The sequence below is a fragment of the Martes martes genome (genome assembly GCF_963455335.1).
Source record: "Martes martes genome assembly, chromosome: 5".
Lineage (NCBI taxonomy): Eukaryota > Metazoa > Chordata > Mammalia > Carnivora > Mustelidae > Martes > Martes martes.
Genome location: NC_137892.1, coordinates 32,496,028 through 32,521,111, shown reverse-complemented (window position 1 = coordinate 32,521,111; position 25,084 = coordinate 32,496,028). Strand labels below are relative to the sequence as shown.

At 42.4% G+C, this 25,084-nt stretch overlaps 1 protein-coding gene across 15 annotated transcripts in view; it reads right to left on the bottom strand.

Annotated features, from left to right (window-relative positions):
- Window positions 1–1,383: 1,383 nt before the first annotated feature.
- The window catches only part of GRAMD2B (GRAM domain containing 2B), a 111,920-nt gene continuing 88,219 nt past the window's right edge, over window positions 1,384–25,084 (bottom strand). For 3 of the 15 annotated variants that reach the window (XM_080804517.1, XM_080804520.1, XM_080804518.1), the window contains 12 exons: window positions 22,523–22,589; window positions 21,492–21,595; window positions 16,932–17,027; window positions 14,545–14,616; window positions 14,365–14,445; window positions 11,811–11,922; window positions 11,129–11,251; window positions 10,336–10,423; window positions 9,321–9,425; window positions 5,821–5,914; window positions 5,085–5,165; window positions 1,384–2,614 (listed from right to left, as the gene is read on the bottom strand). In XM_080804517.1, coding sequence (XP_080660643.1) covers window positions 2,573–2,614; window positions 5,085–5,165; window positions 5,821–5,914; window positions 9,321–9,425; window positions 10,336–10,423; window positions 11,129–11,251; window positions 11,811–11,922; window positions 14,365–14,445; window positions 14,545–14,616; window positions 16,932–17,027; window positions 21,492–21,595; window positions 22,523–22,589 — 1,065 coding nt within the window. In that variant the 3' untranslated portion in view covers window positions 1,384–2,572. Of the gene's footprint in view, window positions 2,615–5,084; window positions 5,170–5,820; window positions 5,915–9,320; window positions 9,426–10,335; window positions 10,424–11,128; window positions 11,252–11,795; window positions 11,923–14,364; window positions 14,446–14,544; window positions 14,617–16,931; window positions 17,028–21,491; window positions 21,596–22,522; window positions 22,590–25,084 lie in introns of all 15 variants that reach the window. The other 12 variants (XM_080804521.1, XM_080804513.1, XM_080804524.1 and 9 more) reach the window with 5 other exon arrangements.

The following is a 25,084-nucleotide window of genomic DNA, read 5'->3' as shown; positions in this document are numbered from 1 at the left end:
TTGTTCTCGGGGGTTGAGTCTTTTTCTTGGTGTCTCTGTTTTATTTTTTCCCTTTGTTCTTTTATTTCTTAAATTCCTTATATGAGTGAAATCATGTGGTTTTGTCTTTCTCTGACAGACTTATTTCACTTAGCATAACACCCTCTAGCTCCATCCATGTCATTGCAAATGGCAAGACTTCATGCCTCTTTATGGCTGAATAATATCCCATTGTTATGTATACACACAGTGATATATATGTATTATTATCTCATATATCACTCTCTCTCTGTATCTATCACTTCTTCATCTTTCAGTGGGCACTTGGGCTGCTGCCATAATTTGGCTATTGTAAATAATGCTGCTACAAACAGGAGTGCATGTATCCCTTTGAAATAAGTGGTTTTGTATCCACTATGGGTAAATATGCAGTAGTGTGATTCCTGAATCATAGGGTAGTTGTATTTTTAACTTTCTGAGGAAGCGCCATACTGTTTTCCAGAGTGACTGCACCAGTTTGCATTCCCACCAACAGTGCAGGAGGGTTCTTTTTCCTCCACATCTTCACCAACACCTGTTGTTTCTTGTGTTTATTTTAACCATTCTGACAGTTGTGAGGTGATGGCTCATTGTACTTTTCTTTGCATTTCCCTGACGGTCAGTGATGTTGAACATCTTTTCACGTGTCTGTTGGCTATCTGGATGTCTTCTTTTGGGGGGTATAAGTTCTTTATATTTTTTAGGTACTAACTCTTTATTGGATGTGTTATTTGCAAATATCTTCTATTCTGAAGGTTGCCTTTCAGTTTTGTTTACTGTGAAATTTAAACCTTTTAATACATTGGGTATTTAATATAATATATTGGGTATACAAAGCTTTTCATACATTGTAAAATTTCTCTGTATAGGTGTAGGTAGTTTAACCCATTCTTGAATTCCTAATGGGTTTGGACTATACTGACTTAGAACTTTTATGAAACTGGAATGTCAGACATGAGAACATTTTGAAAAATAATGAATATGGCCCTTGTTATGAGAGTACACTGTTGGCGTGACACTGATGGGCTCTAGAGATATCATCACATTTGATCCTCTCAGTGACACTTTTTGTTGGTACTTTTAGTCACATACATAAAATAGGGGAAAACGGCCAAAAGATCTCCAGGTCACACAACTTATAAAACATGAACCCAAGAATAAAGCATTATTTTTATGATTTAAAAGCTCATTTTCTTTCCCCTGTATCATTGCCACCCCAGAATTTAAATTATTTTTAAGTTTTGAAATGGATACTTGGGAGGAGAGAAGCATGGGTGAGCTGGAAGTAGTAGAGAGGGGAGAAGCTGTTAAAAAGGCCACGTTGTCTTAGTTAAATGAGTTTACAAACTGACAGAACACAGTGTTAGCAGGGCATTTTAACCAATGAGTATTTATTAAAAGCCGGGTGGGGGGGGGGACGGGTGCACCAGGCACAGTTCTTGTCCAACAGGCTAACAAATATAAATGATGTAACCAATTCATTTATTAGCTTATCTGATTAAACAAAGTACATTTCATAGAAATGATTATAAAATGCATTGCCAATAGAAACAGAGTATCATTTACATTACAGATCTTATGGTACCTAAATAATTATTAATAAAAACCAGCCAACCCATATGGTAAATAGAAGTTAGGAAACCACCAGTTACTTCTTCTGGTCAGCAAGAGCATTCATTTGTCATGCTGGGAGGGGTTTCAGCATTCCATGTAGGCAGCCTGTTTCAAAACTAACATCATCCACCTATAAACTTAAAAATTCAGGGTTTTTCATCCAGTATCAAATCATATTGTACCTTTTGGTTTAAAGATTAGTTTTGGTTTTGAGTAAGTTTAATTTAGTACTTCAGTTGCATGTGGTCATAGATTCTTGATCTGGGCTGGGTGACGATCAGTCCAATTAAGTATTAGTTACAGGAACAAAGCACAACATAAACGGGGTACTTTTAATCTGCTTTGTGAAATTCTTGTCCATACTGAATTGAGAAGATACGCAGGGTGATTTAAAGCAGAACAGAACAGCAGAAGGGTGGAAAAGAAAAAAAACGCTGGTGTTCTTTGAGGCAAGTCTGTTTTGGAGAATCAGGGCTCATTCTTGAAAGAACCGTATCAGGTTTTTGGCACATGATCTCTCCCTTCGTTTGAAGGCTGGTTCAGAGGGGTATAAAGGAGAGAAAAGGAGCACAGAAAGGACTAAAAAGGCACGGAGTGGAGTGTGTTTGCTGATACAGTCACGAGAACCGTGGCACCACAATCACCCGAGTGTGTCCACTAGGCCCTTCCAGAGACCTCCAGACATGGGTCTGTTTTGTTCGGGCAGCAGCACTGAAAACTTCCTCAGAGAGACAGGGTCAATGTTTATTGCACAGGAACCAGAATTATTCCCCCTCCCCCCTTCCTGAGCTGGAGACCTCCAAGTGCAAACATGGCTGGGGATGCTGGTCCGCCCGCTCCTCTGGCCAGCAGGGAGCGCTCCACCAGAATGCCTCGGGGAGCACCTTCTCCAAAGGGACGCGCGAGGTATCATGTCGGCCTGAACGATTGACCCGGTCTGTCAGTCACCATTCTCAAGCAGCTTCTGGAGGTTGTTTTGTATCTGGAAATAACAAGAGAGAAGTTCCTGTTCCTAAACAGAATGGCTTCTACCAAGAGCCCATTTGCCATGATCTGGATAATGTCTGAGATTATTCTACGTTGAATAAAAAGTAGCCCCACATTCAGTTGCAATCAGGCAAATGCTGCTTAATGGAAGTAAATTCTGTTGATAATCCACTTAAAGATGAAAAAAAGGGGGGGGGGCTAAAAACAAAGAGTGGCACAAAGATGCAAATGTTAGGAGAGACCAAGAGAAATCAGATGGAAGGAAAAGAACAAAAAGCCTTCACAGCACCAAGTGTGACCTAAATACAGATAATGGGAACCTGAGCCTTACGGAGCTGTTGTGTCTTGTGGTGTCTGACCCAAACCATCAAAGTTGAACACTCCTATGAGATATTACCCATTTCCCAGAAGACTGAGTTTCACAGGCCCAGGTCTGTGACATATCTTTGGATCTCGAGACTACAGGACAGAGTTGGGCATTAGAAACGTGCTCAGCAGATATTTGCTGAGTAAGTGAATTTTCAAGAATTCTGAGCAAGGAATTCCCAACAAGCAATATGGTGATGGGAGTGGGGAACCCCATGGAATTAAAGAAAAGATACACATACACACGTGTGTGTGTATAAAATAGAATATATATATATATATATATATATATATATATATGTGTATATATATATATAACTTTTTTTTTTTTTTTGAGAGAATGAGTACAAGCACAAGGTGGGAGAGGGGGAGAGGGAGAGAGAAACTCAAGCAGATTTCCCACTGAGCATGGAGCTGGATATAGGGCTCCATCGAGCCACCTTGAGATCATGACCTGAGCCAAAAACAAGAGTCAGATGCTCCACAGACTGAGCCACCCAGGCGCCCCAGATAGTATCTATTTCTTTCTTTTTTTAAAATTTTATTTATTTGACAGATAGAGATCACAAGTAGGCAGAGAGGTGGACAGAGAGGGGGGTGGGGAGCAGGCTCCCTGCCAAACAGAAAGCCCAACACGGGGCTCAATCCCAGGACCCTGAGATCATGACCCGAGCCGAAGGCAGAGGCTTTAACCCACTGAGCCACCCAGGCGCCCCCTATCTATTTCTGTAGACCAGTCTGTGATGTCCTGCAGGCACACAGGGTTGGTGAGGAGCAAAGCATCTAGGACGTCTGTGCCGGGAACTTCACAGGTGCTCCCCTCACTGCCCTCCGCCACCACAAACAGAAAGTTTCACACACGGAACTGGGAGATCAGCCACATACTCAGTGGCAGACGGCGGGTGAAAACAGAGGTCTGCCACTTCTGCTCCACCATGAATGCCATTTGCGGCTCTCAGACAATAAGTTTACTTATCTTATGACCTGTAAAAGGCATTGCCTTCGTCCCCACCCTGTTCCCCTGTCCTGTCTTTGCTACCTACTCCACAGGACCAGAAGAGGTAAACAGAAAAGCAGGTGTGCGAAGGAAGAAAAAGAAATGACATAAAGTCCTGATAAGCAAAATATCTAAAACACACCTCCAAAGACAGAAACCTGGAATTAAAAGCTAGGGGGCCAGCTGTGACTGCACCTCGAGTCTGGGCCCCCCGCTGCGGACGGCCTCTGTAGAGCAGGGCGGACCCGTGAGCCAGAGCACACTGTTCATGCCCAGAGTCCTTTGAGCCGTGTGGGCAACTTACAACTTTTAGAACTTCCACATCAGCACTGGGGCCCTAACCCCGCTTATTTTACTACTGCTGCTTTGGGACCAAGGTTTCTGGTGGGAGTGCAGGCCTCCGAGCCGAGGAGCTCGGCTCTAGGAGAAGCTGAGGCGGAAGGCAGGAGACGCAGCCATCTGTCTGCCCCCTGTGGACAGGTTCTGCCCCTCATTACAGCGTGGGGTGCCCTAGCTGGGCCTGGCACCAGAGCGGGAGGGAGTGCAAAAGGGGATGGGCAGGAATTTGGGTGCTTCTGGCCCCAAAATGCCCTTGTGTACCAGTGGGAGCAACTGGATGGAGAGAATGACGACCAACCCGTTCTCCAGGCCGGCGTGGAAGCCCGACGTCTGTAAGCATGGCAGGACACGTGAAAAACATCTCTTCCACTCTCAGCAACTCACATTTTAGAAAAGAAAACTCTGGGTGGCTACACCTGACTTTCTCTAGGATGATTTTGGATTAAGAAGAGGAAAAGTTTCCAAGTTTGTCCGTAGATTCAGTAGGAATTCTAGGTTATCCTTTGGTTTCAAGCAGAACTTTGGAGACTCCTTGGCTCTCAATCCCTCAGTAACTGACTGCTAACCACCATTTAGTCTAACAAAACCAACATCATTTGGCTCATTTGTATTTCACATTTCTTACCAGGTAAACATGACTGCACTATTAGGGAGAGCTATGCTGGGCATGTGTGGTAACAGTTTGAACTGAACCCCTGTACCTGAAACCCTTCCTTAAGGTTTAGGGCAGAAACGAACTACCAGATGGAAGAGAGAGACATACCGGAAGGAGAGGTGAAGAAATGTTAGTTAGGTTTAATTCTGGGCCGGTTCTCCTGTGCCAATCCTCCTGTCCGCCCTCCTCCTGGCTTCGAAGAATGACACAGGTTTTAGGACAGATTTGTTAAAAAACTGCCCTACTGTTAGACACTTCTTGAGGGTAAAGGTACATCAGTGGTTTACTGGCAAGGCCTCAGGTTGGCCTGTGAGGAGCAGCAAACACAACTGTGGAATCAGACCTGGTTCGCATTCCAGATCTGCCAACTTTCTCTGTGTGTCTCTTTGAGTGAGTTACTTGGAAACTTGGACTCTTTGTCTTTCAGACAGAACAGTGACATCCAGCTGGCTGGGTTCTAACAGACTGAACACAGTATTTCATGGATGGCAACAATCAGCCTGGGTGGCGCTGGGCCACACTCTGTGGTGAGGACACTTCCTGCTGTGTCCCTTCCACTGAACCCTGTGTCAGTGGTCACTGGCCGTCGGGCCCTTGTGGTAGAGAGAAATCTTTCTGAGGAGGAAAAGCCAAAGACATACCCACAAGGAGAGTGACACTGAAATCTGTTTCTGGGTGGGAATAGAAAAAACACTCTTTCCCATTTATAGTGACATCCCCGGGCTGGCTCTGCTCACAGAAGCTGCTTGCTACCCCATGCAGGTATTTGTGTGCGTGACCCGTGCTGTCTGGCCATCAGCAGGCACCACGGCTCTCGCCCCAGCCCAGGAAATATGTGAGTCACCTTTTCTAATTTCATTATGTTAGCCGTCAGCTCTTGGCAGAGGACCTCCACGTTTAATTGTACTTGTGACCCCAGGCCGGATGGTGCTGTCTGTCTGTAAGAACAAAGAGAAAAATGATTATGTGCAGCGGTGGCAAAGGAAGTGGAATGAACACATTTAAAATTTATTTGTATAGAAAACTGGGTTACAGTCGCCAGGCGTGAGCATTTCACTTGTTAACATCGGAAAGGCTGGACATCTCCTAACCTGTTTTTGTGGAAGTGGCCGTGTTGTACCTTGGCTTCCGAACCAAAAAAATCAGGCAATTCCGCTCAAGCGCATGGCTTCTTAGACCTCTTGTTCACCTCGAATATCCTCACTGTCCCCACCAGACCAGAAATAAGCAAGAATTACTGCTCTTCTCAGTCATAGACTTACTTTTGGAGTAGAGACCATTTACACAGGAATTTTAGTCAAATTGCTGCTCAAGTATGAGACTTTTCTAGTTTGGGATTTGCCATGCCCATGGAACTGGCCTTGTCTTATAAGGGAACGTGGATTCATTGTGTACCGTTTCAAGTATTTACAGCATGGGCTCTTCCCCAGGGCTCAGTGGGGTCCCATACCAGCTGAAACTGTAGGAAACTGAGCGCTGTGTGTACATTTTCCTGGAGAAGTGGTCTAAAGCCTTTGAGCAGATTTTCATGTTAAGGTTAAGACCATGGTCTCTAGCTTCTCCATATTTCTTGGCTGGAATTTATTTAGCCATTAAGGTTTTAGATGGCAGTGATGGGTCTAATTATTTAACACAGGTACTTGGTGAATGACTGAGGATCATCTAAACATTAAGAAAGGAATTAGATGTTTTTCTGTTTACTAGTACTAAAAACAAACAGCTTTCTGTATCCCTGAGCCACACCATCAAAATCTTAGATCCCAGACAGGAAGCTGAATGGGAATCTGTCAGTATCTAGAGGAGAGAACGGAGACCCACGGAACTGATGGATCAACATGAAATTCTGACCACATACACGCTACTGATGCACCAACAAAGCCAGTAAAAGGTATGGACTTTGCGACAACTAACCGACCCACTTACAAGTGTGGATCTAGCTGTGGGGCAGCATGGCTGGATCACCTTGGTGAAAGGAAGATTAGGTTCAGGTCTTATAAATCACTTTATGAACATATTCTTCCCATCATGGGTGTTCCTGGTCCCATGTCATAATCTTTGTGATTTTTCCTTTAAATGATGATTCTTTACACTACTTCTTCCTGGGTTGTTGTTTGTTTTTTTTTTTTTTAAGATTTTATTTATGGGCAACTGGCTGGCTCAGTCAGTTAAGTGTCTGCCTTCGGCCCAGGTCATGATCCCAGGTCCTGGGATTAAGTCCTGCATTAGGCTCCCCTGAGGGAGTCTGCGTCTCCCTCTCACCCTCCCTACTCTTGTGCTCCTTCTCTATCAAATAAATACATAAAAAATCTTTATTTATTTGAGAGAGAGAGAGCACACACAAGTAGGGACAGCAGCAGGCAGAGGAAGAGGGATTAGCAGATTCCCCACTGAGCAGAGAGCCCAATGTAGGGCTCGATTCCAGGACCCTGGGCTCATGACCTGAGCAAAAGGCAGACTCCTAATGACTGAGCCACCAGGCACCCCGTGTTGAGTAAATAGTGGAATGAATATTCCCTTTGTTCTTGTTAGTGGGAGTTTTCCCCTCATCATCACCAAGTTAACGAAATGATAATCAGACATAAGGTACATTTTTGTTAAAAAACCAACCCTGTATATGATAGTGAACTAGGAGGGCACATTATATTACTGTGGCCTAAGTATGTTAGCATTTTGAACAAGAAGGGAGAAATCTATAAATCTATTCTAGACTGTTCTTTATGTTTCCACTGTATTGGCTCAAAAGTATATGTTATGGTTCAGAAAGAACCTATAAGCCAGCAGATATGTAAGCCACAGAACGAGACTTTAGGTCATTGTTTGAGCATAAAGAGGCCCTAGAATGGCATAATCTAATAATTCTCCAAGTACAGACCCATGCCAGCACCACCAGCATCACCTAGGAACTTGACAGAAATGCAAATTCTTGGGCCCTCCATTCTAGTGCATCAGAAACTCTGGGGAGGGGCCCTGCAGTCTGTTTTAACAAGCCATCCAGATGATTCTGAAGCACACTCTATACAGCCTAATCCAGTTCCTAGGCTGTCCCTCACAACCAAGCCACTGGTAGATGGGAAAGCCTGTCCTCCATGTAGTCGTACTGACTTGCATCTGAGACCTGATTTTATTATAAATTGTATGACAGTAAATTATTTCTCTGGGTCTTAGTTTTCCTCATCTGTAAAATGGGAATAAAAGTTGTTTTAAAAGGCTATGGTGCTGTCTGTCAAATAAATAAATAAAATCTTTTACAAAAGGCTATGGTGAATATAAAATTAGAATTGCACGTATATGTATCTATTTCTTTTCTTTTTTTAGGATTTTACTTATTTATTTGACAGAGAGAGCACAAGTAAGCAGAGTGATAGGCAGAGGGAGAGAGAGTAGCAGGCTCTCTGCTGAGCAGGGAACCTGATATGGGACTTGATCTCAGTACCCTGGAATCATGACCTGAGCTGAGGGCAGCCGCTTAACCAACTAAGCCACCCAAGTGCCCTATGTATCTATTTTAATAGAGTCTCTAGCACATGGTATAAACTCTGTAAATGAGTATCACTACTTGTAGAACTTGAGTTGGGCACTCTGGCTGGCTCAGAAGAGCTCGTGACTCTTGATCTCTGGGTCATGAGTTTGAGCCCGACGTTGGGTGTAGAGATTACTTAAACTAAAAAAGAAAAACCCAACAGTTAAAAAAAAAAAAAAAAGAAAAAAGAAACTTGGGTTACAAGTATGCTTTCTAACATGGAGTAATTTATTTCACTTTTTGATAATGGATCAAAATCCTTATGTATATGGATTTGAAGGAGAGAGCTCTGAATGGGTGTGATGGAAAATCTTCACAGATGTATTCAGCTAATTACTAGTCACAGAGATCTTAAAAGTAGTCAAGAATTTTGTGAATATATGAGTTAATATAAAGAGTTAATATGTGATAAATGAGCTGAGTTATTTGTATATGTGCTGCCGAAGCGAGCACTGAGCTGAGTTATTTGAATTGCTTCTTTCCTATTAGTGTCTTCACCCACTGCCATTTTCGTAAGATAAACTGGTATATATTACAAAGTGGGCCAAGGTCACAGCTGAGTCTTAGGCTACCAGAACAAGAGAATGTAAAATCAGGCATGTTTCTTGATAATCTGGCAACACTCTAGCAAGAACAGTTCGGAGTCCAGGCATTCATTTCTAGGACCCTGCCACCCACCCCTCTATCCCCTCTGGATGCACTTAACAAAATGTCTCCTACAGAATGTAACCTCAGTTCACATTTGCTAAGAAGGATGGTAAGCGCCCAACATTAGAGTAGTCTCAGAAGCAAGCAGATGACAGCACGGGAGGGAATCGTCTTACTCTTGATGATGAGTGTCCACGATGGAGGTTAGTGACCCCAGCCTCTCCTCCAGAGTATTAATTCTGTATCTCATGTAGAAGGTCGAGATGATTAGTGCACAGACACTAGAAAGGGATAAAAGAGAAATTCTTAATAGGTTCATGAACTGACATTCATGAAACTGTCAACTCAGAGCCAGTGTTGTATCTTTAAGGCAAGATATTCTCCAAAATTAACTTGCCAGAGAGACTTGAAAAAGGTCTTTTTTTCAATAGGCTGATGGCTTGTCACAAAACTTGAGAGCGAAAACGGGATTTAAAATCTTCTGGTCCAGGTTCCTTGATTTATAAACAATGGCCATTCTACTAGGGTCTCTCAAGGCTATGCCCAAGGTGGATTACTAAGCCTGTGCTCCTCCCATGGGGTGCTGTGTCCCTTACTAGGAGGGCCTGGCCAGTGAGTGCCCAGTCTTGTTCTCTGTTGACTCACAAGTTCCCTTCTTTATCTGGAAACCAAACTGGGCACATCCTCCCTGGTAGTAAGGAGAACCTAGAACTGGGTCAGCCTATTTTCAGAAAAACAATTGGTTAAAGGCTGGAAGCTGAGGAGGAAAGGTCTTAAAGTTATGCCAGAGTTTTCACAGTAAAAGGGATGATGGTATTTTGAAGTTGTTTTGGCCTCTGTCCAGAGAACATGGGATAGATGAGAAGATAAATAGTAAGGCCAAAGATGCTTCATCATTCACAGAACAGTTTTCTTACTAATAGTATCCACTCATAACGTAGTCCTCTGCTGGAATTGGCCCAATTCAGTCTTCCTTCCTTCCTTCTATTTATTTAAATTAGGGAATGAATAGGAAAATGTAACCTAAGCCTAAGGAAAACAAAATGTTGGAATAGGAGACAAAACTGTCAAAGGAAAGATGTGGGTCACATGAGAGACAACTGAGATTTACAATGACTCTTGGAACCGTGAGATTATTCTTTTAGACAAATGAATGATTTTAAGTCACTCATAGTAAATTCATCTACTTACACAATTGCGTAAAATATAAGAATATGGTGGAGAGTTGTACATGTCTGAGACTTGAATTTGTGTAGGACTCCAATGGTTTCTGACTGACCTGTTGGGAGGAGAAAAAAACGGTTTTAAAACTACAACACACCTCCTTCATCCAGCAAAGTCCCTGCGGGGAAGAGGTACTTGAAAGAGGTAATTATTCCAGGATAATAGACATTGAAGAAAACATTGAAGCCTTCCAGGTGTCTGTCCTTGCTCTCATATCAGTATAATTGGCAAACAGCTATTAGGATACTTACTAAGTAAGCACTAATTTAATTTGAGTTTTATCACCAGTTTTTGAGCAACATTCTCGAGATACTAAAAATAATGAAGGGAGCTCCAGGAAGACGAGTCACCTCTGTATCCCTCACAATAAAGCACAGAACTGGATAGTGTTTGTTGAATGAGTACATGAATTAATATGTACAGAACAAAGACCTACAGTAGGAAAGGAGGGGTGGAAATATGAAAGGCAGTCATAAACTGAAATATGAGTGCCCTTTATTTTTTATTGAAGATTTTATTTATTGAGTGAGAGCAGTAGAGGGAGAGGGAGGGGCAGAGGGAGAGGGAGAAGACGACTCCTCACAGAGCAGGGAGGGCAATGCAGGGATTGATCCCAGGACCCTGAGATCATGTCCTGAGCCAAAACCAAGAGTGGGATGCTTAAGTGAGCCACCCAGGGGCCCCTGACATATGGGGGTCCTTGAAAAGTTACAAGCTGATGACTACCACACTCCCTTACCCAAGACATTCTGTTCCTTACCGTGTACAGGGAGACTCTTGGCTTTTCCTTCAGGCACTCTATTCACATGGGCATCTGCCCGGGTTGGTTTTGTTTCTCCCTTGGAGACGTTCAGAACTGTCTGGGATTCTGTCACATGGAAATCTATCAAGCCAAAATGGGGCTGGCTAAGTTTCCTTCCCAATGCATTTAAAAACACAGCATCAACCACAAAGCAAATTAATCTCACAACATGCATAATGGCTGAGAATATAAATGGATCTTCTCACAAGTTGGTTCAGCGGTTAGGTATTGAAATTCAATGCTTAAGAAGTAAGAAAATGATACAAGGACAGTCTGTCCTTAGCCCACTAACTCACTGGGCCCATTCAGCTAGAACAGTGAATAATATGATTGAAAGAAGAGGTAAAACAAAACAAAACATTTTGTGTGTTTCTCTTTGAACTGCCCTAATATGACGTCAATTTAAGAGTTTTATTAAATGTGTATAAAGAGAAATTTTTTTTAACCAAGCAGACAATTCTTTTCCCTGAAACTTTCAAACGACCCTTTCTCCAAAGTCTCTTATCAAATTTTAATTGTTAATTAGTCCCTTCCTGATTGAAAAGGTGGTTTTTGTTGGTTTTGTTTTGTTTTATAGGGGTGAGATGAGGATATCTGGTAGAGCCTTATACTTTAGGTAACATACAGAAATTTCTCAGACCTCGAGAGTTCTCAGATTCAGGAGTCTGAGAACCAGAGCTGCTGTATCCTTCCATGTCTTGCCTTCTTTGTCGAACCACTCCATCCAGATCTGAGAATTCATCGTTGAAATCCTGAAGGGAAACAAGGAAGTATACAGAGTCCAATTCCCCTCAGTAAACAGACAGGCCTCTGTAACCCCCACACTTGGGCCTCACCTATAAAATACTGAAAAAGAAGGGAGGATTACCCCATACCCTGGGGATTTCCCTGACAGATCAGAGTATCTGGTGACCAAAACAGATTTTTCTGGGCCGTTAAAATCCTGTCAACAGGGGCCAACTTGTTTGAAACAACAAATGTTTAGAAAAAGCACTGCTGATGATTGAAAAGCTTCCAGGGTCAAACTGGAAAGGTCTCATTAGCATTCTGTCATGAGAAAAAGTGATCGATGCAGACATATAGGAGAAAAGAAACAGAAGCACAGTTTTCTAAACCCATGTTCTCAGTGCAAAGGTATTCTTTAAATCATAGTATAAAAAAAGGAATTTTAATGAAAGGAAAAATGCCTTTAACAAATTAGACACTGAAAGCAAAGTTTTAGCTCCCTTCCACAACCAAATTAAAAGAGAGGCTGTGCTATCACTTTTCAATTATAGAAGGAGGATAGAGGCGTAAGCAGTAGGGAAAAAGCAGGGATGTTTAACTTTTATCCCCCTTGTTTCCCCCAAGTGCTTAAGTACTGAAGGGACCACAGGGGTCATTAAAATGTACCCTTCCCCACTCCCAGGAGGTGCAAGTAAGCTGAGATTTTCACAGCTGAGTTAGCTGCCAAACAGCAAATGACCAGCCTTTCAGCTTACACTGGCTATCTTTGGATCATTTCAATAATTCGTTTCAATTTCATTTCAGTTCATTTCAATTTCATGCAAAAATATATAGGAGAAAGTTGAAGAATTCCGGTCTCTTCGATTTAATAATTATTGACTGAAAGCCTATCATGTACCAGGCAGTATGCAAAGCTCCTCAGACCGGCAACTGCACTTCATCTTCACAGCCACACCATGAAGTTGGCATTTGGCTGGATGAAGAAACTGAGTCACAGCAGTTAAAAGCGCTTCTCTGATGGCATAACTCAGCTGGGCGGAACCGAGATTTGAAACCAAGTTTGTTGGATTCCAAATCATACCTCTTGGGTTTTTTTTTTGTTTGTTTGTTTTGTTTTGTTTGTTTTTTTAACAACTTCCCACTACTTTTTTTTCCTAAGGTGTTTTTTTTTAAATTGAGATAAAATTCATGTAATACAAAAATCATCATTTAAAGCATACAATTTAGTGGTTTTTAGAATAATCACAATGTTATGCTGCCATTACCAATGCCTTATTTCAGAATGTTTCCACCACCCGCAAAGTGAATCCCTTTACCTAGTAGCAGTCATTTCTAATTTCTCCCTTGCCCCATCCCTTGGCAACCACTCCTCTACTTTCCCTGTCAGGTTGTCTGTTTGGGACATTTTGTATAAATGGAATCCTACCGTATGTGGCCTTTTGAGTCTGGCTTCTCTTGCCTAGCGTCATGTGTTCAGCGTTCTTCCATGTTGTATGGGTCAGTACTCCTTCCTTTGTATGGTCAAATAATATTCTACTGTATGGACATACTACATTTTATTGATCCGTTCAGCAGATGATGGACATTAGAATTGTTTGTTTTTTGGCTATTACGGACAGTTCAGCTGTGAACTTTTTTTTTAAGATTTTATCCATTCACCTGAGAGACAGCGAGAGAGAGAGAGAGAGAGAGAGAGAGAGAGAGAGAGAAGCAGACTCCCTGCTGAGCAGGGAGCCTGATGGGGGACTCAGTCCCAGGACAACAAGATCACGAACTGAGCTGAAGGCAGACACTTAATTGACTAAGTCACCCAGGCGTGCCAGCTGTGAACATTCTTGGATGACTTTTTATGTGTACATGTTTTCAATCCCTGTACTATTTAATAGCTCTCAGAAGATTTGTAGATGTGAAAGCCATGGGCTCATACTATTGCACTCAAGGTATTCCGGTATTTAACAGGAATCAATTTGGGAATAAAGACTTGAATAAATATGGCTAGGACTCTCTTGGGCTGACATCACAGCATCATAGGTACAAATGGGGGGAACTACTTTCCACTGGAGATTTACTATTCAGTCAACAAAATCTAAAAGGGGGAAAAAAATCTCTTTCACTTGGTGACTACAGAGTTCTTTTACAATTGCAAAACACTGACAAGCAAAGACAGCAAGATTTTACAAACATCTCCACTGACCACTTGCTCACCCAGATAGCCCACTATCCTGTTTCTTTTGTAGGATGGCTCTTTAGCCATCCTACAAAATCCTACAAAAAAAAAAAGCCTGAAAAAAGCTTATGGCCTCCTATAGCCCCCTTTTCTTCAGCACAGAAATGCCCTTGTCTTCAGATTTGACCTCAGATTTTAAGGTCCTACACTACTTCCGTCCCCTGTTCCTGGTGTAAGGAGAAGTGTCATTGTGGGACACATTCCCTTTCTGTGGCTTTTGATTGTTACGTAGGCAACTCACCAGAGGCAGAGATGAAGGGCGGTCTGCCCGGAAACTGTTTTCAAGAGAAGACGGGTTGGGACTGTTCCCGACGCTCGTATTCTGAAATTAATGAAACAAAATGAAAAACCAGATCAACTAGGAAACCAGCAGAAATAGAAAAGAGAGACAGCAACTGAGGCTCAGAGATGTTGTACTCACGTCTAAATGTCCACACACAGATTTTAGTAGCTTGTAAGTAGAATCTCTGGAGAGGAAGGAGACAAATATGTACTGGAAAACAAAACAGTCATTATTAACAGATACTGCGTGGAAACACTGAGAGTTCAGAGTGCAAAATATTTATATAATTTTTTTCCTTTTCAAAGGAAAGACTCATTCACCCACACATTTTTAAAAAAAATTCCATTTCTGTAATAAACCAAACCTCTTCCCCCTCAATGGGAACAAAACCCTCAAACCCCATTTAAGTAATAGCAATGTGAAGGCGCTAAGGCACTGAAACAGATGCCCCAAACAAGCACACACAGGCTTAAAAAAAAAAAGTCATAGTATTAAAAAAAAAAAAAAAAGGCTAGTGATACTTGCTAGATCTTCTTTAAAGCTTGTTCTCCCGCCACCCCTCCCCCCCTTTCTTTTAAGGTATTTAACATTTCCCAAGGGTCCTCTTTCTCTGTTCTGACCTAGATTTCCACTAAGAATTTCCCAGAGGCTCTTAGAGGCTCTGTTCTTTTTCAAGCCACTTCCAGATTCTCCCTTGTACAAATATGGAGATTTTCTAGTGGATGCATATACGTAAGCGATGGGCAAAAAGTGAAATCAGACTAGAGAAGGAGTCTGGAGATACATAAGGAAAAATGAATTTACCATGAACATGTTAAGTGGGGGTGCCTGGGTGGCTCAGTGGGTTAAGCCTCTGCCTTTAGCTCAGGTCATGATCTCAGGGTCCTGGGATCGAGCCCCGCATCGGGCTCTCTGCTCAGTGGGGAGCCTGCTTCCCCCTCTCTCTCTGCCTGCCTCTCTGCCTACTTGTGATCTCTCTCTCTCTCAAATAAATAAAATCTTAAAAAAAAAACATGTTAAGTGGCAAAGTGTTACATATGTTAAGAAAATATTAAAACTCACTCTTTCTCTGTTTGAGACACAGAATCTTTTCAGAGCCCCCTTCCAGAAATTTGTAATTTTCCCTTTTACTCATGGAGGAGAGCCCTTGATAGGTTTTCCCAGAAAGTATGTATTCCAGAGTAGTTAACACTGCGGGTTCTGCCTTTAGACCTAGTTGCTAGGTCTGGCTCTGCTACTTAGAAGTGGGTGACAGTAGGCAAACTGCTCAACCACTGTTGGCTTCAGTTTTTGTTTTTTTTGAAGACTTTATTTACTTAGGCAGAGTATGTGAAGGGGGGAGGGACAGAGAGAATCTCAAGCAGACTCTGCCTGCCTGCGGAGCCCACAGCAGGGTTGGATCCCATGATCTTGAGATCAGGACCTGAGCTGAAATGAAGAGTTGGACCCTCAAGCGACCCTTGGCTTCAGTTTTCTTTTAAGATTTTATTTTATTTTTTTTATTTATTTGACAGAATAAGAGAACAGGAGAGCACAAGCAGTGGAAGGCAGCAGAGGAAGAGGGAGAAGCATGCCCCCTCACCAAGCAGGGAGCCCAACACGGGGTTTGATCCCAGGGATCCTGGGATCATGACCTCAGCCAAAGGCAGACGCTTAAGAAAACTGAGGCCAGGGTGCCTGGGTGGCTCAGTTGGCTAACAACACTTACCCCTTCTGGGTGGCAGTGTGGAATCAATGTGAAATTAGAAGGAAAGCATTTATTGTATGCCTGGCGAGAAGTACTTAATGGCTGTTAGCCATCCGTATTAAAAACTTTTTTTTTTCCTCAAAATATTAACCTACTTCCTACCCTCACCAGAATAGCCTCTTATCTTTTCCTCCACCCTCCTTCCCTCTCCAAGTTATCCAGTAAGGTTAGAAATGGAATGCAGCTTTTATGCTTTCGTAGAAATAGTACGTAAAAATCTTAAAAAAATAATTTCAAGTGAGAAATGAGTAACTGAACTATTCCACTCCCTCTTTCTGGCTAAACTGAAATAAACACCACTATCGATGCAAGTATCCGGTCACACGTGTGGCGCAGCTCAACAGTCAAGAGAAATACAGAATTTCTATATAGAACAGTACTTGACGCAACCTGGAAGCAAAGAGGTGCTAGAAACTGGTCCCGAAGCTGACCCCACATGGCAAGCACTGGGTTCATATATCGGGGATGGCTCTGGTGAGGGACTGAGTAAGATTCTGGGTCCCAGAGACTCTTCAGTCTCATCCCCTCAACAACGCAGTGGTGGTGGTTTTAAATATTAAAGAAACTCAATATATCAGTTTAGCCTCTTCCAAGAGATACTAGGGAAAGGGGAGTTGGGAAAGAATTTTCCATTTCTGACCTTGGTCAAGCAAGTAGAATTAAGTCAGCAGGAAATGCAAAATTGTCAACAATTATATTAGAATAAAGCACCTTGTGAGGGGAAACAATATACAAACAGGACAAAGCGAAGGTGTCCTCATCTCCGAGGCCTACTCACCCGATCTGTGACTGTTGCTATAATTAAGGCATTTGGCACGAGGAGGGCAGTTTTGGTTTTCTTTATGAGGGTGACTGAGAACGCCGGAATAGAGATCTGAAACAGAATCAGTTCACACTGGTTGAGCCTTCACTGAACACGACTTCAGATCTTCATGTGGAAGGAAGAAAAAATTTTTTTTAAAGTTTAATGAACAAATTCAAAACCACCAGGGAGCTCTCCAGCCTCCAGGAAAAAAAAAGCCAGTCTCCTCCAAGTTCTGCTTCCAAAGCCAGAGGGTAAATCTGCCTCATCAATTCTACTCCAAGGGCTGGGTGAGAAACCCTTGATCTTGAGACAAGGCAATGAATGCAAAATGCACAGTCATCTTAAAGGTAGGCCCTGGCTCTAAAGAAATGGAGTGCTTGTGGCCATCCCTCTAGGGCTAATCTCCACACACTGCCCTCTCATCTATCCTTATACACATGCAGGTATGGAAAACCTTGACTGACGCTGTTATAGTCTGGACAGAAAGTCCGGGACCTGAATTCTCAGTTGTTACTTTCGTGAAAGCGAATAAAGGGAACCTTATTTAAAATGCAATCTGGAGGCCCGAAGGGGGAGCTCTCCTGTACCACCTCTGGTCCTCAGTTGCAGACCCCAACAGGAAGAAGCCCACTTGACTACCCACCCCAGCCAGAGGAAGGAAGGATTTCTCCTGGCCCAGCAACAAGCTCAGCCAATGAGAAGGCACGAATGCTCAATTCTCTTCAACGAGGTTTTGTCCAAAGCAACCCCTCCCAATTTCCTCCTTTGCTCTCTAATTTAATATTTCTCTCCTTTGATCTCGACTTGCCTATGGTTTGCCAGAGCTTTGCATGGCTCAAAGTGCGATTTCTCTCCCATTCCTGAATAAACCCATTTTACTGATAAAACCACTGGCTGTTTTACTTTTTACAGTCCATACTATCTGCGTGACCTACTCGACCTTACAAACCACACTTTCTAAGTCTCAGGTTTCTGATTTGTAAAATGCAGATAATCTTCCCTGCTTCCCAGGATTTTCTGTGGATTCAGTGAGATAATATATGGAAAATGCCTAGCACTCATTAAGAAAGTAATGTCTTGTGCTTGCTTCAGTAGGACATATACTAAAATTGGAATGATACAGAGGAGATTAGCAGGGCCCCTGCGCAAGGATGAGTGCAAATTCATGAAATGTTCCACAATTAAAAAAAAAAAAAAAAAGTCATTCATGTCCTCATTCATCTTATAAAAAGAGGATGAGTGAAATAAAAGAACAACTTCTCTGGTTTGAACAATAGAGAATTAGAACAGACGAGAATGTCATTTTAATTAGGACAGTCCTATAAAGTACATGCTCTAGGAGACTAGGACATGTGTTTACAGAGGTAGGTGACTTGTCCAAGGTCATAAATGGGTTACGAGAGAATTTGAATCAATCCAATCCAAAATATGGGTTCTTTTTCATCCAGTGTATTACAAGCATGTACCAGATAACATGAAGAATAGATGTCCCAATATTTTTATGTTATATCCCCCCAAGCCAGTTTGGTTTCAAAGAGAAATGGACCATATCACTTTAATCCTGATAAAGAGTCACACGCATCCACAGTAAAATGAACTGACTCCCTCCACAGATACACTTATTTAAGTGTACATTATCTTGTAAAAATGCTTCACATATTCTAGAAGAGAGCAACAAGGTCAGTGGGGAAGAGGAGGGCCTTAGGTTAGTACTGTCAGTTTGAAGGAAGAAAACTGAGCTTTTAATTCTGAACACTGTCTTTCCCGTACTTAGGTTTATGAGACAGAGATGTTCTACTGCCCCTCCAAGTTCCAGATGGGAAGACTATGGAAGAATGAGGGGCTAATCTTAATGAGATATTTCCTAAAAACTATTTTGCTGAAGAACTCTACTGCCCCAAATTTTGAAGTATAGGAGATAACTCATAAGGTAAACATTAGGATAAATTTGGGGGAAAAAAAAGTAAAGTCTGCCAAGATGGATGAGGATATAAAAATGAGTTTAATTTTGTTTTTGAGCAGTAGCACAAGCACACAGAGACTAGGGGCTATACATTTGTTTTTTTTGTTTTTTTTTCATAATCTAAGGCACGGAACACTCTTAAGGAGTTTTCAATCAACTGCTTAATAAGTATAAAATGACAACCAGATCACATGTGAGAAATAAAGTATAAATCATTTTTCAGTTTGAGTCTAGATGGGATATGATACATGCATTTAATTTTACCAGTATCTGAAAATGCAGTCAGACTGACCAAAATGTCCTGATTACATTAAGGCTGCACTTTGTTACTATTTTTCCAGGGTAGGGTGCTTAGAATTTCCCTCCCTAGAGTGAATTGTTTGAACTGCCTTTAGTTTATGCAGGATCGTGTTGGACCCAGTTCTGTTGGCAGTGTGGGAATTCTGCCACAGATCTGTAGGTGCCACCATCCTGGGAAGGGAAGAAGTGTACAGGTCACTACCACAGTTCTTAAGTTCCTACCTCCTGATGATTTTTAACCCCTTGTCTCTTAGATTAGCTATAACACATACAAAAGCAACCCCCCCTACTACCTTTTTAGAAAACCAGTGTGTTAGGCCACTCCTTTTCTCTTTTTTTGGTCTGGCCATTTCTCTTTTAGGTAGATACTGGATTTTAAAACCACTGCTAGAATCATATTAGCTTCAAAGTACACTTACTGAGTTTAAGAATTCCCCCATCCCTTAACAAAGACTCATTCTTCCTTCACTAATTTCTCCAGTCCTGCTACTTTGGTCAGAGGTGTTGGCTCTAAATTCCTGGGAATTATCTTATCACATTAAATTGTGGAGATTCCTGGGGCACCTGGGTGGCTCAGTGGGTTAAAGCCTCTGCCTTCAGCTTGGGTCATGATCCCAGAGTCCTGGGATCAAGCCCCGCATCGGGCTCCCTGCTCAGCAGGGAGCCTGCTTCCCCCGTCTCGCTCTCCGCCTGCCTCTCTGCCTACTTGTGATCTCTGTAAAATAAATGAATAAAATCTTTAAAAAAGGGGCACCTGGGTGGCTCAGTGGTTTAAAGCCTCTGCCTTCAGCTCAGATCATGATCCCAGGGTCCTGGGATCGAGCCCCGCATTGGGCTGTCTGCTCAGCGGGAAGCCTGCTTCCCTTCCTCTCTTTGCCTGCCTCTCTGCCTACTTGTGATCTCTGTCAAATAAATAAATAAAATCTTAAAAAACAAAACAAAACAAAACTGTGGCGATTCCTGCTACCCAATCCCTTCCCTACTCCATGAACAAGTTCTTAAAACTGAGCAGTCTAGAAATCCGGTGGAAAACTGCTTAATACGGCTTTGCGTTATACTGATTCAGGTGATCGTATTTATCAAAATGTTTGTCTAAACACAACTCTACGTAATTATAGAACAACATCAAAATAACATGTCTGACCTACAGAACAATGTGCTAGTCGGCAGACCCAACACCAACAAAATCAAGAATTTTCCCTTGTATTTGTTACATAGTCATTATCCTAAAGATTGCCAGGGGCTTTAGGGAGAATATTTAAATAAAACATAACTACCACTCAGAAAGTTTTTAGTCAGCAACCTCATGAATATTAAAGCTGCTTGTTCATGAATCAGAAGGATTAAGAACTCATTAGGTCACGCAAACCTAAGGAGTTTCTCAGACTCCTTGTTCTGGTGGCCCGAATGGACTGTGGTGTGACACTGCAGGTCAAAGGGAAAGAATGTCAGTGGGATGGTATTATCTTTTTCCTTCTTATGACATAGTCCCAGGATCCTCCCTTTGGAAGGAGTGGCTTGGGAAAGCTGCCAATTCCTCCAGGCTATCCTCCTTAACAGCTCAGGTGTCTTGGGCCTGTGCTCCCCCAAATCTGTTTAAAGAGAATGAGAACTTGTCAATCATTGTCCACTGGGGAATGTGGGTGTGTGACTCTCTCAGACCAGGCCTTAAATGTTCTAATTCCTGCTCATTTGGTGCTGGTGATGGTACAAAGTGAGCTCCTTTAAGCCTGTTTTTCTACATGTCTGATGTGACAGGAACAAGGTGTAAAAATCGGTATTTATTTAAAAAATGGTCTTGGGTTTAATATATGTCTTTGAAACAAATGATGGCACGCTCTCCAAATGGACAACTTTGAGAGTTCTCTAGTGACATCTGGGTAAGGATTGAGCATATGATTGTGGGAGAGATCTATGTATATAAGGAAATAAACTGAGAGTGGTCTTTAGGAGAAAAGGGAAGTTAGTGTCAGTTAGAGGTATTTAGAACCTGTAATATTTGGAACTATGATAAGGGAAATAAAGATATAAAGGTATAAAAAAAAAAGAAAATAATTAAAAAAAACAACAACAAAACAACTCTCCCTATTATCCAGGGAGAGAGAGAGAAAGAAATAGAGAGATTGTACCATTAAAATAAAATTAGAAAAAAAAAAAAGATATAAAGGTATAACAAGAGTAAATATTTATCAACATTGCTACGCTTAAACAAATTGACTTTCACAACATATAATAAAGTGCATAGCTTTCTTTTAAAAAATTATACCAACCTTAGTGTCTTTTCCAAAGACCTTGGAATGAAAACAAATCCAGTTTTCTGATACAAAGAGCTTCCCCTGGTATAGTATCTCTTTCTGTAGAGCACAGGTAAAACCTGGGAAACAGACACAGGTATAAGAGGACTTGCAATTTCCAAATGAAATAAAAATTCCGTAAATATGTTGGTGACTCAAGATTGGCAGAGATAATACACTCATATTCAAAAGATCTTTCCCCTCTTTGTCAGCTATCTTTCGTGGCATAAAGCTATGGGCATGAGAATTTGTTTTTTAATTCAAAGTCTGACATGCTTTGGTATGAAACTCAAAATGGCCAGGCAAGTCTATCACTACAAACAAGAGTTTGAGAATGGAGTTTCAAAATCCCTCTATTTAAGGAAGGTGTGTCACCTTGAGCTCCTGTTGGCATTCCTGCCCCTCCTACTCTGGGACGGTCACTAATGACTCCTTTGGAAGTTGATGGTCTCAGTGTGGGAAGAGCATGTGACCCACATGATTGGGCCTCATGGCAGGAATCCAGCCTCCTGCTTAACATGAGTATACTGAGAGGCCAGAATGGAACCTTGGTCCTAATGAACCTAAGAGGAGCAGAGGTCTTCACTGGCATGCTGAGCAGGACGTCTGGGGGTGATCCTTGCGCCCCACATCATCGAGGGATTGACACGTCTGTGCATTAGAATCTGTGCTTCCTTTCAGCCTTCTTCCAGTGTTCTCTGTTTCTCCAGTCTCGTTATCTTCACTCTCAGGACAACCCATGCACAGTGCATTTCAGCCTTCAATACAGAAGGTGAGGAGAGCATTCTGGAATCCTCTTAGAGGGTTCCCTGTTATGAGGACAAATTCAGTTTCCTGGTCTACTTTCCTTCAGGTGCTTGGTGATAGCTGAATGAAGTTGGCACCACTGTTACATTGTGACTTTCAAAAACTTGTTCCCTCGGTGCTTTAGCACCCAGACGGAGGCCACTTTCTACCCCCAAACCAATTAGCGTCTCTTCAAATAAGTCAAACAGACCAGAACTTACTTTGCCTCAGTGGTTCCTCAGTTGGGACATCAAGGAACAACTTGTGGAAGTGCATATTGGCCTTGTACTACAATGAGAACACAACACAGGCATCACCACTCGCATTTCTTGGTGAAACACTGTAAATTTTGACTTCAATTTAAATTACATAACAAGGGATGCCTGGGTTGCTTGGCCCATTTAGAGTCCAACTCTTGATTTCAGCTCAGGTTGTGATCTCAGGGTGCTGGGATCAAGCACCATGGTGGGCTCTGTACTCATCGGGGAGTCTGCTTGTGGATTCTCTCTCTCTCTGCCCCTCCCCCCAGCTCATGCACCTGCACACACACTCTCTCTCTCAAATAAATCTTTAAAATAAATAAATATACCTTTAAAATAAATGAATAAATAAATAAATAACCTAACAAATTTCCCCTCCCTTGATACAGTCGCTTTAGGAATTCCTTCTCCCTGATCGCACAGTCTTCAACACAAGCCTTCGGAGTGGGCAGGGCACAAGGTTTCATTTTCCAACAAAATTAGTGACCTTCTAGTTGGACAGACATCCGTGACCATGCTGCAGCTGGTGGTCACCATTCTGCCCAGGTGGCTCAACAAGGATGTCCCTAATAACAAATGGCATGAAACTCCAAGGGATCTCACCAGGGAAGGCAGCAGATCTCAGAGCCCTCCAGATACAAGGACTTTCAGAGGGGGGCAGAGGTTGAAGGGTCAGATAAACCCGAATTCAAGTCTTGGCTTCACCTCTCCTTTGGTGTGTGATTGTGGCTGAGTGAGGGAGCCTCGCTGAGCCTCAAATTCTTCTGTGACAGAGGACAAATATACTACTTGCCTCAAAGGGCTCCCATAAGGCTTAAATGGTACAATTCATCTGAAAGACCCACCACCTGGTATTGTCACTCTCACTACTTTTGTTGTGAGAGCATTTCCTTAGTGTCAGGGGGAGAGAACTCCCGAGGGCGGTAAGAAGACATGTGTTTAGACAGCTGTGACAACAACAATGGACAGCCAGCAATTTCCATTTGGTAACCTGCCTTCACAAATACCATTCCCAAAATAACCCGGGGAACTGGTGTCCCCATTCCATGGGTCTGGACAGTGTGCCTCAGGGAAACTGAATCACTGAACTGGCGCCATACAGCTAAGAGGTAAAACTGGTCCTCCTTCCACAGGACCTCTGCCTGACAGGATGCTTTTGATAAAAAAAAGTCTTGTGAGCCGAACAGAGACATAGTACAAGCAGGCCCTTCATGTTTTATTATCCAAACTAGGAGTGGTCTCAGTGACAGGACTGGCCCTAATACTGCTCTAAGGAAGAGTTTAGAAAGGTCACGCAGATGAAAGATGGGCCCCACAAGTCAGCTATTCCACGAACACCTCATGTAAAGTAGGTCACCTCATGCTGCTTCCTAAAAGTACATTCAGCATCCAGAACATTACCTGGATTAAAGCTAGGTATTCCACGGGCGCTTTCCTGAAGGTTTTTGTTTTTGTTTTTGTTTTTTTAATGGCTACAGTGAGAATCAGCTGCATGACTTGTTTTTTTTAATATATATTTTTTAAATTTATTTATTTGACAGACAGATCACAAGTAGGCAGAGAGGCAGGCAGAGAGAGAGAGAGAGGAGGAAGCAGGCTCCCCGTAGAGCAGAGAGCCCGATGTGGGACTCGATCCCAGGACCCTGAGGATCATGACCTGAGCCGAAGGCAGAGGCTTAACCCACTGAGCCACCCAGGCACCCGCATGACTTGATTTTAAAAATAATCTGGGCCAGTGATGCCTGGGTGTCTGAGTCTGTTAAACATCTGCCTTCGGCTCAGGTCATGATCTCAGGGTTCTTGGATCGAGCCCCACGTCGGGCTCCTTGCTCAGCAGGGAGCCTGCTTCTCCCTCGGCCTGCTGCTCCTGCTGCTGTGCTCTCTCTCTGACAAATAAATAAAAAATCTTAAAAAACAAATTAACAACAACAACAAAAAAACCCCAAAAAACCTGGGCCCAAAAGAAAAAAAAATCCATGAAACAAAAAAACCTGAACATGGAGTCTTCAGAAATCTGGACATAATAAAAGGAAAAAAAAATAGGTGGTGGGAATGATCTATATTAAAAACAACAGATAAATGGATAAATGCAATCATGACTCCTGACTGGATTCTAGAGAGGGAGGAGCAAAAAACATTTATAAAGGCCTCCACAGGGGCACCTGGGTGTCTCAATTGGTTAAGCAGCTGCCTTCAGCTCAGGTCATGATTCCAGGGTCCTGGGATGGAGCCCTGCATCACGCTCCCTGCTCAGGGGGGAGCCTGCTTCTCCCTCTCCCTCTGTCTGCCACTCTGCCTGCTTGTGCTCTCTCTAGCTGTCAAATAAATAAAATCTTAAAAAAAACAATTATGGAAATCCAAAATGGATTTTATATTAATACTATTTTGGTATATTTACTGTTTAGTTACATTTCTTGTCTGTGCCAATGAGTTTTTTGTTGTTGCTGTTGTTCTTAGAAAACACGTATTTAAGTATTTAGGGGTGAAGTGTCAATAACCACCTCAAACCATTGACTCCAGTAA